At 43.3% G+C, this 15,946-nt stretch overlaps 1 protein-coding gene across 10 annotated transcripts in view; it reads right to left on the bottom strand.

Moving 5' to 3' along the window:
- Positions 1-1,430: 1,430 nt before the first annotated feature.
- Positions 1,431-15,946, bottom strand: part of bdnf (brain-derived neurotrophic factor) — a 44,828-nt gene continuing 30,312 nt past the window's right edge. For 6 of the 10 annotated variants that reach the window (XM_049595862.1, XM_049595871.1, XM_049595879.1 and 3 more), the window contains one exon: positions 1,431-2,851. In XM_049595862.1, the coding sequence (XP_049451819.1) occupies positions 2,021-2,851 (831 nt within the window). In that variant the 3' untranslated portion in view covers positions 1,431-2,020. The other 4 variants (XM_049595920.1, XM_049595915.1, XM_049595895.1 and 1 more) reach the window with 4 other exon arrangements.

Genomic DNA, 15,946 nt, shown 5'->3' with positions numbered 1-15,946 from the left:
TCTAACTCGGTTTGTGCAGCCATGACCTCCGTACCTTTTACAGGGAGATTCATGACAGTAGATCATTTAAGAGACAGTACTGCATGCTTGTCATCTTTCTCAGAGTTGCTGCAGAGACTCTATTCATTTATGCTTCTGTAGAAGAAAAGTAACTCACAGCATCTTCATCAGCCTCCTCTGGAGGATCCAAGACAAATAGAGAACAAAGTGGGACATCTTCGTGAAAATCTTGTTTCCAAATCTCCAAATGCCAGATGTGGTTTTCTTCAGAGGTCACACTTACCTTCAGGTTGATGATGAAGAAGTAAAATGAGATGGTTGGATCACGTGACACAAATGAAGCTTTGTATCTTCTTTCTTGGAATATGTCATATTATAGGTATCTGCAAGTGTTTTATGATGTTAAGATGAAAAGTTGAGTAGATTTTATTGTCATCCGACTACGACCTTAAACTATGGCATCTAGACTTGGCAAGCAAGAGGTTCTCACTATGAGTAATAATCTGCTGGAGGGAATGTTGACACGAAGCTGCAGTCATTTTTTAACCCAGATACCAAACCAGGCTTTTCCTTCTGATCAAATGTGCAGCTGAGTAAAATCTGTGATGATTGTCCTTTTGTAGAACATCTGAAGATGGGATTACCATGCACCGATGAGAGAATGTTGGGTGTGTATGTTTCTAATGCACACGGATGCCATGTATGTGTGGGTGAATGCATCACTGTCAAGTCTGCGCTTGTGATGTTATGTTCTTGTAGTTCTTGCAGCTGGCGCAACAACTAAGTAAATCGCTAAAAATCTGTGTGTAAACACCAAAGTATCAAAAGACATGCAGTAGGTTTGTGTCAGTAATGTGCTGGTGGAGAGCAGGAGCTGATTCAGGAGCATTTTACCACCATTTACCTCCTCAAAGCTGCAAACTATACATCGTTTCCACCCATACCACTGTAATATTGCTGTCACTATGTATCACCCAATGCATCGACTCCTGTGCCACTGAAAATACATGATTTTGTCACAGCCTGTTAAATATATTGAGCATCCTGGTCATTTGTGATTTCAATTTGGCCGCTCTTTGGCAGCATTTGTGTGCGTGCATGTGTGTGTGTATGTGCCTGCCTGCCTGCATAATAAATTTTACCCTGTCTTGAGGTGCACTATTGAAACTTTATCGACATTGATTTTGTTTTTCAGTTGCCTATAGTCATTTTTATTTCTTCAAATATTTCAGTTTAATATTGCAAACAACTTCACAACATACAAAATGAATAATATTAACCCAGAAACATGTCAATGAATAGATTTTATATATATATATATATGTATATATATATATATATATATATGTGTGTGTGTGTATATATATATATATATATATATATATATATATAGTTTTTTTATATATATATATATATATCTTGTCCTCTGGTGGGGATAAAAAAATAAACAGCAAAGCTTTGACAACAGCACCTTGACATAGTATGTAAGTCCAACATTACCTTGAGAAGTTTAGAACAGTAAACAGATAAATTACTTGAGAGGAAAATTGTTTTCTGCTGAATATGTAAACGGAATGTTTTTTTTTTTTTTTTTTTTTTGGTCAGCATCATATCCTTTTTTTCTGTAAGTGGAGAATTTCTCGATTCACAATTGAAGCAGCATGCAAGCTTTTGAAGATGGAACTGTCCTCTCTCATTCCTTGCCTGTTTTTTTTCCTTCATTTTTATAATTCTTGGCAACGTAAACAAATCACAATGTCTTGAGGGATGTGATATAGTAATTTAAACTGGGCGCAAATGACTGATCAGATTTTTTTTAATTGTTTACAAGGTCATGAATATGTTCAATAAATAGACTGTAGTATCACTTTTACTGTATAAACTTCATCTTTTTTTACATGCAGTCCATAAAATTTTCATTTGACGGAATAATTTACCCTGTTATGTATATATACAAATAGATATTTTCTCTTTATTCTCTTTTTTTAAACTCTTCAATAAAATCTATACATTTTATACACTATCTCCCTCTTTTAATGGTCAATGTGCATACACATGAAGTGTCTATCCTTATAAACCGCCAGCCAATCTTCTTTTTGCTATCCATGGTAAGCGCTCGCACGTAGGACTGGGTTGTCCTGCATTGGGAATTATAATGCCGCTTGTCTATTCCTCTGCAGCCCTCCTTTGTGTACCCCATGGGGTTGCATTTGGTCTCATAAAAGTATTGCTTCAGTTGGCCATTGGGGACAGGGACCTTTTCCATGACGGTAACTGTCTGCCCAGACATGTCTATTGCCGTCTTTTTATCCACAGCTGTCACCCACTGGCTAATACTGTCACACACACTGAGCTCTCCGCGCCGCGAGGGATCGGAGTGTCGCCGCACCCTCATGGACATGTTAGCGGCATCCAGATAGTTTTTGTATTCCTCCAGGAGAAAGAGCAACGGCGGCTCCAAAGGCACTTGGTTGCTGATCATCACCCGCGAGTCGTACAGGTCGACATCCTTGGTGTCTGCGGCGACCACAGAGGACGGGCCCCCACCTCCCTGGCTCTTATCAGCCCCCTGTCCCAGCTGTGCCGCCTCTCCCTCCACCTCCAGCAGCTCCTCTATCACCTGCTCAAACGTGTCTGTGAGTGAGGGCAGTTCCCCGCGCTGGCCTGGCCCACCACCACTCTGTGGAGTCCCATGGCCTCGTGCGGCCGTCGCAGCAGCGCCCAAGTAGCCTTCCGTCCGATGGCCCCGCATGCCCGGGGCATCTCTCAGGGGCGCAGCTCTCATGCAACTGAAGTATGAAATAACCATAGTAAGGAACAGGATGGTCATCACTCTTCTAACCTGGTGGAACTGGAGGGGGAGAGAAAGAGACAGGAAACAAGAGGGGAGGGGGGGGAGGGGCAGAGAGAGAACGAGACCGTTAGTCAAAGAGCATTTTCAATGAAGTTAGCTTATTCTTGATCCATAATGCACCATGTGAGCCTTTCTTCTTATTTACACCCTCCACTCTTTTCTTTGCACGCCAAAGAGAGAGAGCCAGTCGCTTTGGAATAATCACAAAATGTTTTCTTATTAAACTGATACTGGCGCTGTGTCATCAGTGTTTTCAAATTGTTTGCAAACTGTAATCACTCTGTTCCTATGTGAGGTCTGGCTTCGATTTTTATTTGTTGGCAGCCGTGCACAAAAGCTGTGCTGAGCATCAAAGAGAGTGCTTATTACAAAAGATAAGATCACACAAATAGATGTCACTACATCCTTACAGGCTTGTTATTATTTATGAGCTTTTTACTGTTGTGTTAAACTGTACAGAGTGTTTCTAGAGCGTGCGAGGATGTGTTGTTTTATAATGGGCAAAGCTGTCACTCATCCCTCACTGCCTGAATCATTGTGTTGTCAGTTTTACAACGTCAGACCCTATTTTTTTAACTCTATAAAGGACGTGGTGGATTTCTATGTTGTTAAACTTTATGTTTATTAAGGTGAGTAGCTACCTGAACTGGTAGATTTTATAATCTATGAATGGACGCGTGTTGGGCTCTAGCCACGTGAGGGTCAATTGTAACCTGGCACAAAATTTGGAAAGCCTCTGCACGTGTTGACATAAGGATATGGTTTTGTTTGTTCTGTTTGTTTGAAGAGCTCATGTATTATCTCGTGACTATGACACTACCCCACTAACAAAATCACCATTATCAAAACTAAGGGAGCATGGCCAGCGCCGACTGACTGACTGACTGACTGACTGACTGAGTGGGAAATGTTGTGTTTGTGTCAGCTCTGACAAACACCACCGCTGCTGCAGCATCATTTATCTTTTTTAAAAAACCGGTCTGTGCAGCGAGACAGGTCTGATACTAAAGCCGTACAGTACATGCACGGGAATCAGGAGTTTGTTGAGGGACACTGTTTGTTTTTGGCAGGTGGATGGTGAGAGCACTGCAGGATGAACTAACAGGATGTCATGAGGAAACTGAATGACAGAAAGATGTGTCATCCTCCCTGCACTGTGAAGTACCGATCCCGAGCAACTCACAAGATAAGCAAAGCAGTGCCAAGAGAGGAGAGGAGAGGAGAGGAGAGGAGGGGGGGTAGAAAAAAAAAAAAGCGCCACAAGGAGCCAGGTGTAGCTGAAATACTGTACATACATCGCCTGAGCACATATGCATCCCTTACCTTTGAGAAGCTCTAAGATTCACAGCAAAAAAATCAATGAATTGGTGGACATCCAAGAGCCCGAGATATAAAAGCAACCATAATGAAAAGAAAATCTAGATCTTGCTTTCCACAGGGGCTCATTTAAAAATAGCCTGACCGAGGCTTTGACTGCACTCTGCATGTCCCAACTTGATACAGGAAAACACGGCGAGCAAACACACACACTCCTGCCTCCAACTCAGGACGGACACGAGGACCTTTACAGTAAGGGAGGAGCGAAAACCCCACCTTAAATGCATTTGTTTCATTCTTAATTGGTATCAGGGGCCGTGGCTGCAATTAACCAACACCACGGTGACTGCCATAGAGATATCTTGTCTATAAATAGATGTGCTGGGAGTCTCACAGTCTCTATTCAGAATATCACATCCTTCTTCTTAATGAGCCACTCATTCCCCGAGCTCAGTGACGTGCACCTCCAGAGTGTGTGAGTGTGTGTGTTAGGGGGAGGGCATGGGGAGGGGCTGGCTTGTATGTGTTTGCAGGGAGATGGGGGTATTTTTCCTCTCACCAATTAAAACAACAATGAGGGCAAAGCCAGGAATAAGGAGTTGATTATCTATTTTTCATTAAACCCTGCTAATAAAAGCATATTCATCGAGCTTATTAACCCTTCAGTATTGTGAAGGCTTTCGGTCACAGTAACAAGAATTCTCTGCGAGGCTTCCCAGCACTGAAAATCATGTAGGTTTACGGGATCGAGGCCAGTCACGAGCTTTATGTGTAGGATGCATTTAGGCTGATATTATTATCAGCATCGCGCTCAAATGGTTCCACTTCCACATGACGGAAATGAAGGCAGAGGGCTGATTACTGTTAGGCGTCAAACTTCATGCTGGAAATGGTGCAGACGAAGAGTGCTGCATCTTCCGTAACAGACCACAGGGGTAATATTGCAGTAGCAGGGGGTGGAGAGAGTGCCAGCGTCATTTCGCAGCATAACAACCACGGATGACGTCTCTTCCAGGTCTCCATAGGGGAGAGAATGGAGGGGAGGAGGTTGCTGGGGGTAATGCCACTCAACAGTGTGCAATTGCATGCTGCTCCCCCGGGTATCCTCACACCGGAACAACAAATGATTTTATTTCTATCTCTGTGATTTCCTGTTTCCATCAGGACAATCAATATGGCTTATGCTCTCAATCAACATCCTGTTAAAATGCGATAAAGCCAATGAATCATTTAATTGCTGTGGGACTGGCGGAGAATCTCTGGCTTATATCTACTGGAGGCTAAATGTGACAACTGATTGGTTTGCTCTTGTTTTATACATCCAGTGAAGGAACATTTTATGTGCACTGCTGGATTTCGCAGTTAATGAAAAAGCGGCTTGCGAGTTAACACAATGAGCATGAATAATAAAGCAAAGGGAGGAACTACATATGGAGGAATGTTTGGAATAAAATGTACTCTTTCGGAGTCTCTGGACCAGCCGTGTGACGACTGGTTATAAAAATATCTAACACACAGAGGTGGCTGGGCTCGGTGCCACTTCTTTCATCTCTCATCTTTTGTCTTTATTGTGTCTTGTGTTATCGTTTAAAATGCCATTTTGAAATAAAACCCAGATACATCCCACCAATCCAGCTGTGTCACATCATAAACAAAGTGTCCAAGTATGACAGTTCTTTTCACCAAAAATCACTTAACATGAGATAACAGGACGATAAAGCCCGCAATAACCGCTGCAAACACGCCTTTATGCAAGGCAACACGCCTAGAGCATGAAACACCCAGAACAATAGGAGCAGGTGAGTGTGTGGACTCTGTCTACTGTTTGGCTTTGACGTCTCTAGATGACCACCTGTTCATCTGCTTTGAGAGCGCGGCTGTATGGTGGGGATATGTAACTTACCCTCACATTTATTCTTTGTGCCAGGTGGGGATTAAAGTGATAAATACCTCCTTTGACAGATGCTGAAAAGTTTCTCTAAAGCATGAAAGGACTAGCACGGCTAGTATTATTACACATTCAGTAACGTTCCCCAGCCTCGCCGCACATGTCAGCACACTTTATGGCTTCATCTTCACGAACAGCGTGCATGATATCTTAGGAACCGTTAGAAGGGAAATAAACATCAAACAGGAGAGATGAAGGAGGGGAAATGTGCCCACTGCATTTGAATAGAAATGCGTGACCTATAGCAACGTTTGCTCTCCGCCGCTACCACTGCTCCCTTGTGGGCATCCGTCTTTGTTCAGCTCCTCAAGAACCGTGTTGGGTTGGAGCTATTTACCTAGCAACATGTTTTGTCACGTTCGACATGTACGGCACACGGTGCCAAATGTTCAGAAGGAAAAACAGGCAGCACACCATATCAGAATTTCTACCCGTGGACCCCTTGTGTGCCACAATGCAGCACTTAGAAAAAGGCAATTAGAGTTGTCTGCAGTAATGGCTCACACATGTGGAAGCTCGCTTCCTTGAGATCTGTTTTCAATCTGACACAGTTTCAGAGCATGTTTAGTAATAGATGAGCATCACCGAGGGATTATACCTGGCCTCCAGGCCAACCCCGGCCTCTGCCACAGAAAGGGCCGGCATTCAAATAGCTGCTGAGTGATCCGTGCTATCCAAATGAGGCGCTGCTTCCCTCCCACACTGTGTGCAACAGTGGACAATTGAAAGACTTACAGTAGCAACACATACACTATAATCATCGCCGAGGCCACTCATATTCCTTAAATGTGCAAAACTCTAATTTGTCAGTGTTGCTTAAATTTCCAATTATAATCTTGACACAAAAACATTTAATTTTAACCCATGAATCACCAGCTCTGACACCAAACCACTAATATAACGAGCAGTCTTATGGCTCCAAATGAACAGAGCTGCAGTTCCACACTTTGCGCACTAGATGGCGGGTGAGACCGTGAAATAATACGAGCTCCTTCTGTTTCTCCCTCCCTCCACCTTCCTTCCATCTTTCCCTCCCTCCTGTGAAACACGATAGATAGATAGATAGATAGATAGATAGATAGATAGATAGATAGATAGATAGATAGATAGATAGAACACAAGCGTAGTCTTTTTCCAGGACGCACAGCCGGTGCCAGGTTGGGTTGTGTGTAATCGTAAATACGTTGTAAAGTTCCCTTATATGCTGCTTAGTCACAACTCTGACAATAAATTTGACAGTAATGTGCATGTTTTGGAAAAAGTGCATCATTAATTCATCATGAAACCATCATCTAACCGAGCCCGTGCGTAATGCTATGATCCAGATATTTTCACACGAAGCTGTCAAAAATGCGCCAGCTTTCCACCACTCTATAAATGGGACTTTGTTTTAATCATGCTGGCCGGTAATTTGAAGTTATTCAGAGCGAGCACAAAACACCAAGAAGTGGATCCAACCGTGTATGTTGGCCGACGTTAGCTGGGCGTTTAGGTCTCGGGTTTCCTATAAAGTCTTAATGAGTTCATCAAAGTTTTTTTTTTCCCTCCTCCTAAACAACCGTACCAAAAAAACTGTCTGGAGTGTTTTTGTGTGTGTGCTCGACGTGCAGGAGGGTCTGAGATTAAAAATATTGACTAACACCCTGCACAAAGAGTTTATTGAGTTATTTATGAGCAGAAAGTTGCCGTTAAATGTTCAAACGTGGCTGATTTCATAAAGAGGCGCGCTGCTGGACTGTTTCCACTTTACGAGAAATACTAATAACAAGCCACATTTGCTCAGGCTGCCCTAATAATGAAACAAGAGTTGTTGGGGTTTTTTTTACTCATAGAGATTACATCTGCTGAGCTCGTGCTCTCCACTGGAAACCCAATCAACATAATAACTCCGTTTTTTATTAATGAACGAGAGGATAAGGTTACACATATCCCCTCTCGGGCTGCGGCGCTGTCTGTTCGCAGGATAACCGGACTTGATCGAGCTACTTTTAGAGCCCCCCCCACCCCCCCCACCCCTCCTCCTCCCCCCCCCCAACACACACATATAGACACACACACACCTCTTGTCTTTTTTTCTCAAGCAGCATCAAACAAAACCCAAAGTGCGTAAAACAAGTTACCGAGAAAACAAACCGACACATACCTTTCACTGCCCAGTCGTAAAACAGACCATTCAACAGGACAGTAGTGTCATCTGGGATGTTTTGGACAACTCCCTGAGTAATTTACTTAAGCGATATTTTCCTCTCTGTACTCTCCCGACAAGCTTCAGGATATCTCTTCAGCTTTGGAGCAAATAGATTAAATTATTGATGGTGGAAATTGCATGGATGAGGTAATGCACTCCCATGGCTGCACGGCTCCTTTGGAGATCGTCTGAAGTTGTCGCATGCTGAAAAACGCCGCAGCAGCAGCAGCAACAGCAGCAGCACCACCACCACGGGATGAGAGACCTCTGGAGCTGAAATGAGGAGCCTCTTTGCAACTACAGTAACTTTACTACACAATGACGCTGCAACATGTGACCTGCCGCTGGCTGACTGGTCGCCGCCAAACTCCTGTTTAAACAGCCCCGAGGCGGAACTATTAATGCGCTTTCAGCGTGCATTATGTGCTTTTGTTTGTCCGCATACCGTGCAGCCTGCGTCCACACCATAATGTCTGGCAATATATAAAGCACGAGCGAAGTCTCTCCTCTTCCGTATTTCGCTCACTGAGGCCAAAGAGGTGGCTTATTTATTTCTTTTTTGGTAACGTTTTGCGTAACAGCGCGTCTCCACCAAGTCGTGATACACTGCGTGCCATTTAGAGATGGCCTATTTGTGTAAAATTAGATATTCAGGGAATTAAAAATAAGCATTTCATGTGCTGGCGTGCAGAGAGTGAGGAGGTTGTGTACTTTATATCAAAATAAGCTCCAGGAAGGAAGATATTTGTCCGTAAAGTGTACACATTCAATCAATTTTAGGCATCCTATGCTTGATATAGCGACATTAAGATGCTCACAATCTTCTTGTAATGTCTTCTATATATATAACATGCAATCCTGAGTCATTTATAAACCCCTGAATATCAGCTTAGAGGAGGCTTATCATTTTTGGTGCTGTAAAAGTGGTGTTGAAACATTTGGATTGCAACAGGCACTGGAGGCTAACAAAGATGTGAACTTACTGAAAACAATTCTGCTTCTACTTGCTTTTAAAGTGAGCCATCTCCACAACAGATGGATGACTCCCCTGCAAGTGCACTGCAGTGTAGTAACCAGCTTTTGCAGGTTATTATTACCAAATGTCAGCTAAACAAACACGTTTAAATGATATACACAGAGCTCACTCTCAGAGAATGAAACTACTTTGCTTCCTCTGTTGTCTCCCCCCCTCCTCCTCCTGGTCAGGAACAAACTGGGGAACAATTCATTCCCTTTATAATGCAGAATTCAAATAAAAACGTCAGTGGAGCCACAACCTTTCAATGGGTGATGAACGTTTGGAAACTCCACCTCTGATGAATACAAGAGTGAGCATAATGGGGAAATAGCAGCTCATTATCCTTGTGTCTTGGCCCCGATCCAGTGCAAAGATTTATTGTGATGTGTTTGCTATATTGCCATCATGATTCTTCCCTGCACGAGCTTATGAGCTGGAGAGCTCTTGTTTGGCATGTAGCAGTATGGGAGTGGATGCTCACACCTGCTTAATGAGTCACTCCCACCTCCAACACACCCGGGGACATGCCAAGATAGATATAGCCCTCCCCAAAGGCTCACAGGAGGTGAGGGCAAACTCTGGATGACAAAGAGTTGCATCAGCAATCACTGAGCGACATGACTCCAAAGAGGATAGAAAAAATGCACACTGCACAAGGGGGCTGTTCCAAACAAGTAATTCATAAATAAATCACTTGGCATCTCATTAGAAGAGCAAAAACAACAACATGGTCTTTCTCATTTCTGCTAATACAACACAACTGAAGGTGGCGTATCGAGAGAAGTCTTTTGGCTTGCATGTGAGGACTGGATTTCTGAATGAACCAAATAAAATGTTTAATAGCTGGGAGCAAAAAAAGGAGTTGTGAGCAGTGTTAAGGATGTTTTTGACTCATCCGATTTAGGGTCAAACTGAACAGCAGTTATGAGGCAGCAGGAGTCTTCGTGAAAACTGCTAAACCACTATTCCATCCAAACTGAGGTTTAGGACTTCTTTAAGATTTCTCGACACCACGAACAATGAGTCAAACTGTCCGAGGAGCTGGTGAGGAACCATGTTAGGTGGCAAATGACCAGTTTTAATCACCGCATTCATGGCCAAACACACGTGACTGGCAGTAACAGTTGGGTAAGTATCTCCTCACATCTTCCCCGCTCACAACCCTCACGCCTGTTTGTGCAGCAGAAAGAAGAAACAACCACAGGAGCTGACAACACGACACACTTGTATAACCTTTCAAGGCTTCTCTTGCCAAATGCAGCACGATGCTGACAGGTCCGCACTGCCGAAAGCTTCACTTAACAAGTAGAACTATGCCTCCTTGTGCGAAAGAGGGAGAGAGAGAGAGAGAGAGAGAGAGAGAGAGAGAGAGAGAGAGAGAAGGGGGGGGACCGTGTAACACGGACGAAATGACATTTTGTGAAATGTCATTTTCACTGGGAATAAAGGAAGGCGATGAGGGTATTTTGATCAAAGTGAAATTGCAATTCCTCCTTTTTTTTTTTTTTTTTGAGAAGCAAACGCATCAACTGAGAAAACATTTTGTATCAGGTTGGTTTGGATGACGTCAAACGAGACGAGGGGCGAGCTGGAGAACAGTTGAGAAAACTCCAGACTGGTAAACAGGTAAACCCAGCACAGGGCCCCTTTTTATAATCACACGCTGGAGTGAGGAGTTAATGTCATCCCTCCTGTAATGACAATAACCTTTATTGTAATCATCAGGCAGACACAGAGGACCAGTCCTCTGAGCTTCACATACACTCCTCCCCTCCACATCCTCTCCTCATACAGCTGATACATTATTTCTATAGTGGCACAGACTGCAAATCACTCCATAGCCTATTAAGCCTCCCTCTGTCTCTGTCTGTCTGTCTCTTTTCTCGGCTTATGCCTCCACCCTCCCTCCCCTCTCCTCCCCTTCCTACCCCCCCAATCCAATATCACCACAGCATCAATAACCTTTGCATGGTTCACTGCTGAATGAAAACACACTAATCATGCCACAAAATGACTTGGAAACATTGAAATATTTGTTATGAGAACTCAGAAAGCAGGCATTGTTTCATTTGCTACACAAATGAGGCTGATGTGGGGGCTAAATCAATGGCTTGAATGTGCCTGCTGCTTGGTTTTATATCACATACCCTGCCACCATATGCAACTACACCAACATCTTTTATTATTTCCACCAAATAAGGGACATACATTAGACAGTTTCCCTTTTGTATATTAAAAAAGTGCAGCACCAGCATCACTGTTAGTCATCCAGAAAATACAAACATGTTTTATTGTCTAGTTGGAAGTTGCTCGGATTCAGTGATGTGCTGCATGTTCACATGCTGAGACACACACTTGAATGGTTTGCCGGCATGATCGAACATTTCCTCACACACACACTCATCCACACACACACACACAGCATCATGAATCCTTGTAGTCCCGCAGTGATCCGACGTATAAGATGTCTTTACAGTCAGACTAACTACATCCACTGTGTATTAATAACTTATCGTGGGATCCATCACGCCACTGTGACGAATAACTGATAATTAAAGGCTTTCGGAATTAAAGGTTCGCCTCCTGCCAGAACTTGTTTAAACAAGCCTGTTAATTGGATGAAGGTGTTGGTGATGAAGATGATGGTGGTGGTGGTGACTAAAGCATTAGCAGCAGCAGCAGCAGCGACGGCGGCGGCGGTGGTGGCGGCGGCGGGCGATGTAGCCTACATTTCCATAATGATTAAGATGATTAATTTTCTCCCCCCCCGCCTCTAAATATATCGTGACGCCCGCCCCAGCCGCGTGTCGAGATTTCCGCCATCTATAGCCTGAAATAATCAATAGCCTATTTATAATTAATATCAGACACCAGCTTGGATAAACAGACACGTTATTGCACTTCATGAATGAAAACGTTGTGGCAAAGTGTGGCGAGCACGATCCCCGATATCGAGTTGTATTAAAGAGACACACCTAGTATTTATATTAAAGGCAAATTGAACGTCCTTAATTGAAAACCAGATTTCGCCAAATCCCTTTAGCTGCCCAAAGTGCATGAATTGATCGCATCGGTAAAAAAAAAAAAAAAGAAAAAAAAAAAGAAACGACACAAAGGCCAACATTTACACTATAAAAAAGCACATTATGAAACAATCCAGTACCATATTAGTGTTAATCCTTATTCCTGCAGAATGCATTTATTATTTTTTGGTCGTTAGATAAATAAACAAGGCCTATACCGAAAGAATTTCATTTGATTTTTGCAATGAAACCTACCATCAGGTTTGTTATTGACGCCCACCCCAACTCTGCAGAGCTGAGAGTGCAGAGAGAGAGAGAGAGAGAGAGAGAGAGAGAGAGAGAGAAAGGGGAGATTCTCGGTAAAGATAACACACGCGGAGACGCACGCACACAGTGGCGAGCGCACGCAGGCGCACGCCCGCACACAAACACACGCAGCCCCATTTATGGACTGATCCGCTGACGTACATTGCAGAAAAGTGCTATAAAAAAACCTTCATACATACAAAGTGTGTCGTGCCACCCCACAGACCCCTCCTAACCCGCCTCCGCTCATCCCTCCTCCTCCACCCAACACGCCCACGCCCACACCATAATCCCACGTCTCAGTAGGAAAAAAATAATAATATTAAAAATACTGCTACATGGCCAGAAAATAGGCATTCTGCGAAAAAAAGATTATATTTATAAACAAAGTACAGCCGAAAAAAGACGCTGCAATAAAAAGCCTCAGCCTCTCCTGCGCCTTCTGTGAATAAAAGGCCAAGTGTTTCTTTAAAGTATCACAATTTCCCACATCTTATATAAACTAAAACGCCCATCGTTTCGTTAGGTAAATTAATGATTCATCATTATTTGTGCAATAAACGCTTTTGTGGTGCTGATGAGCCGGAAACGTGGCTATTACAGTTGCGACGCAGCCCGTTATTAAAGGAGCATTTTTATGAATGTCGGGCAGCCTAATAAGTAATATGATCTATTTTGGTTTCACTGTCATATAAAATGAGGAGTAATAGGCTATAATATGCAGAAAGCGATCTGCGCGCATTACACTGGTGGGTAAAAATGACCGAAAACGCCAGCGGAGAAGTCACACAATTCAAATGCAATTAGGGGTTTACTGGATGCATTCGTTTTTGGAGTATTTATTTGAGAAAAAAAATAAAAAATAATGCAGCCTGCAAGAGGAGTCTTGATTAAAACAGGACTGCCAGTGGGCGTTGGGGGCTTTTCTCTTTTTCTCTTGCAGTTGTTTTGCCATGCAATTGCTTCGTCTTGGATCAGAAATCTTAAATCTTTGACCAGAGGAGGAGAAAAAAAAGACGAGAGAGATAGCGAAGGGGAGAGAGTGAGGGAGAGGAAATAGACAATATCCACCGCTTCTGCATCGGTGCGAGACGAATTTTTTTAGGCTACAAGTCCTTCAGGAGAGCAGAGAAATAAAATCCCAGAGCTGTTTTGTGTGATGATGAGCATCTAAAATCTAACAGCCCCTCACGTGACAAGACTTTACGCGTGCCTTAATATGGAATAAATATTTTTTTTTAAAAAAATGAGGAAGAAAGACAGAAAAAAAATCGATGCCTCCCGAACAATTGCATATCAAGCCATCTTATCTCTCCATCACATTCAGCCATAACATCTGTCAGTGGATGCATTTTGACCACGCCCATCTTTATTGTAATTTTGCACAGGAAATCATAGAACAATTTGTAGCCTGTACTGTACAAGTGACTCGCTGTGGCGTTTAAAACAAAACCCCGGCAAATCACACGAGCCAAAGCAATCGAGAATGATTGTTTTATTCTTGTTCTCCCAGTATTTAGCCGTAGCCTGCGTTTGACAGGTCGACACGGAGCCGTGCATGGACAAAAGAGGGGGGTAGGGTAGCAGGTGAAGTGAAAAGCACCTTATGAATGAAACCGTGGAGCGGTCGTAGTAAAAACACAAGTGATTTGATGGCGATGACGGGAGGGGGGGGCGATGGAGGGAGGGGAGGAGGGAGGGAGGGAAGGAGGGGGGGGGTGGAGGGGTAAAGAGTAGGGCTATTTTTGGTCGATAACAAAATCCAGAGGGTTTGACATCAAGACAAAACATGAATGCAGCAGACCAAACAAGAAAAATACGCACAGATAGATAGATAGATAGATAGATAGATAGATAGATAGATAGATAGATAGATAGTTTCCCCTGACATCTTTATGATATGCACCAGCATCAGTACTCCAGTTCGTGCAGGCTGGAAGGATCACTGCAGCGTCTTAAGTCCCATATTGGGAGCATGATTAGGCACAACGCAACGATTACGCAAATTATGTTGCAGCAGGCAGTGTTTCGGAAACTCCGAAAAAAAAAACCGCTTCAAAAAGCTGTGTTTTAAAAAATCCCCCAAGCACGAAAAAACGCGTCCCAATTTTAAAAACGCCTCACATGACTCACATCCCGCATGAATGTGCACGCACCGAAATCTTCCACAAATATAACTTCCAATTTTTTTTTTTTTAGAGGAAAGAAAAAAAGAGAGGGGTTGGAGAAGATGGATGTACGAGATATTGGTCACCTGGATCGGATTTCATTTCGGAGTTATTTCGGTCACTGATGCCCACAATTAAACACACACTGCCAAGGCGAAGGGCTGCATGCTGTAGTTTTTTTCTTTTAAAGCCGAAGTTCATTTGAGAGAAGCCAGAAGAAGCCCGTATAAAGACGACAAGAACAAAAGAGTGACATGAAAACAATGGATTGTGCTCTTACCTTTACAAGGGCTGACAACCACTATGTGCGTGGTTAGATCTCCGCGACCAAGACTTGCATGTCCCAAAGTTTAACGCAGTGTGGGGGGGCTTATAGGTACCGAGAATGTGGTGTGCAAAAGAGCAGACGAACCTAACATTTCAACTTTCACAATGCTCTAGAAAAAAAAACACATCTTAAAGCACAAGCTCTTTTTAAAATGGCAAGCGCTTTTTGTGTGTGTTCTCTGTTTCCTCTTTTTTTGAAATTGCTTTCCCCCACTCTCTCTTTCTCTTTAAAATCCCGTTTATTTTCCGTTTACAGACCACAGGCTCCCTCTGAATAAGCTTACCAAAAGTTGAAAAAACAATCCCAGGTTTGGCAAAGGGGGGCTGGGGAAAGAGAGAAAGAGAGTTGACGTCCACTCGGCGGTTTAGTCCATGCACGACTCCGGTGCCTCTGTCCAACGTGCTGAAAGCATAACACAGCCAGGGTAACTATGAGGGGCCAAGAAAATATCTATATACTTTTGTCTGAGTGCCCACTTTAAACTGCCTTTTTTTTTTTTACTCTGCTGCTTCCCCGCGTCTTGTCACGTGTATTTGCCAAACCAGCCCTGTTAATATTTGATCACATGTTGGTCGGACATTTCCTTCCAGATAACAGCACCTATATCACAAACGCCGGTTCAATTCAGTGTACAGTCGCCTCTGTATAAGAGAAAAAAAAAGCCTCCACTCTCACGCCAAATGACAACCGGCACCGCTGATACAGAGCCCCATTGTTCTTAATGTCATGCTTATGGCAAGTGTCACAGGTAAGTGGCACATGTTGCTTTTTTTAAACATGGGCACCGCACAAAAAG

Source organism: Epinephelus fuscoguttatus, linkage group LG2, assembly GCF_011397635.1.
Source record: "Epinephelus fuscoguttatus linkage group LG2, E.fuscoguttatus.final_Chr_v1".
Lineage (NCBI taxonomy): Eukaryota > Metazoa > Chordata > Actinopteri > Perciformes > Serranidae > Epinephelus > Epinephelus fuscoguttatus.
This window is presented reverse-complemented; position numbering and strand designations above follow the sequence as displayed.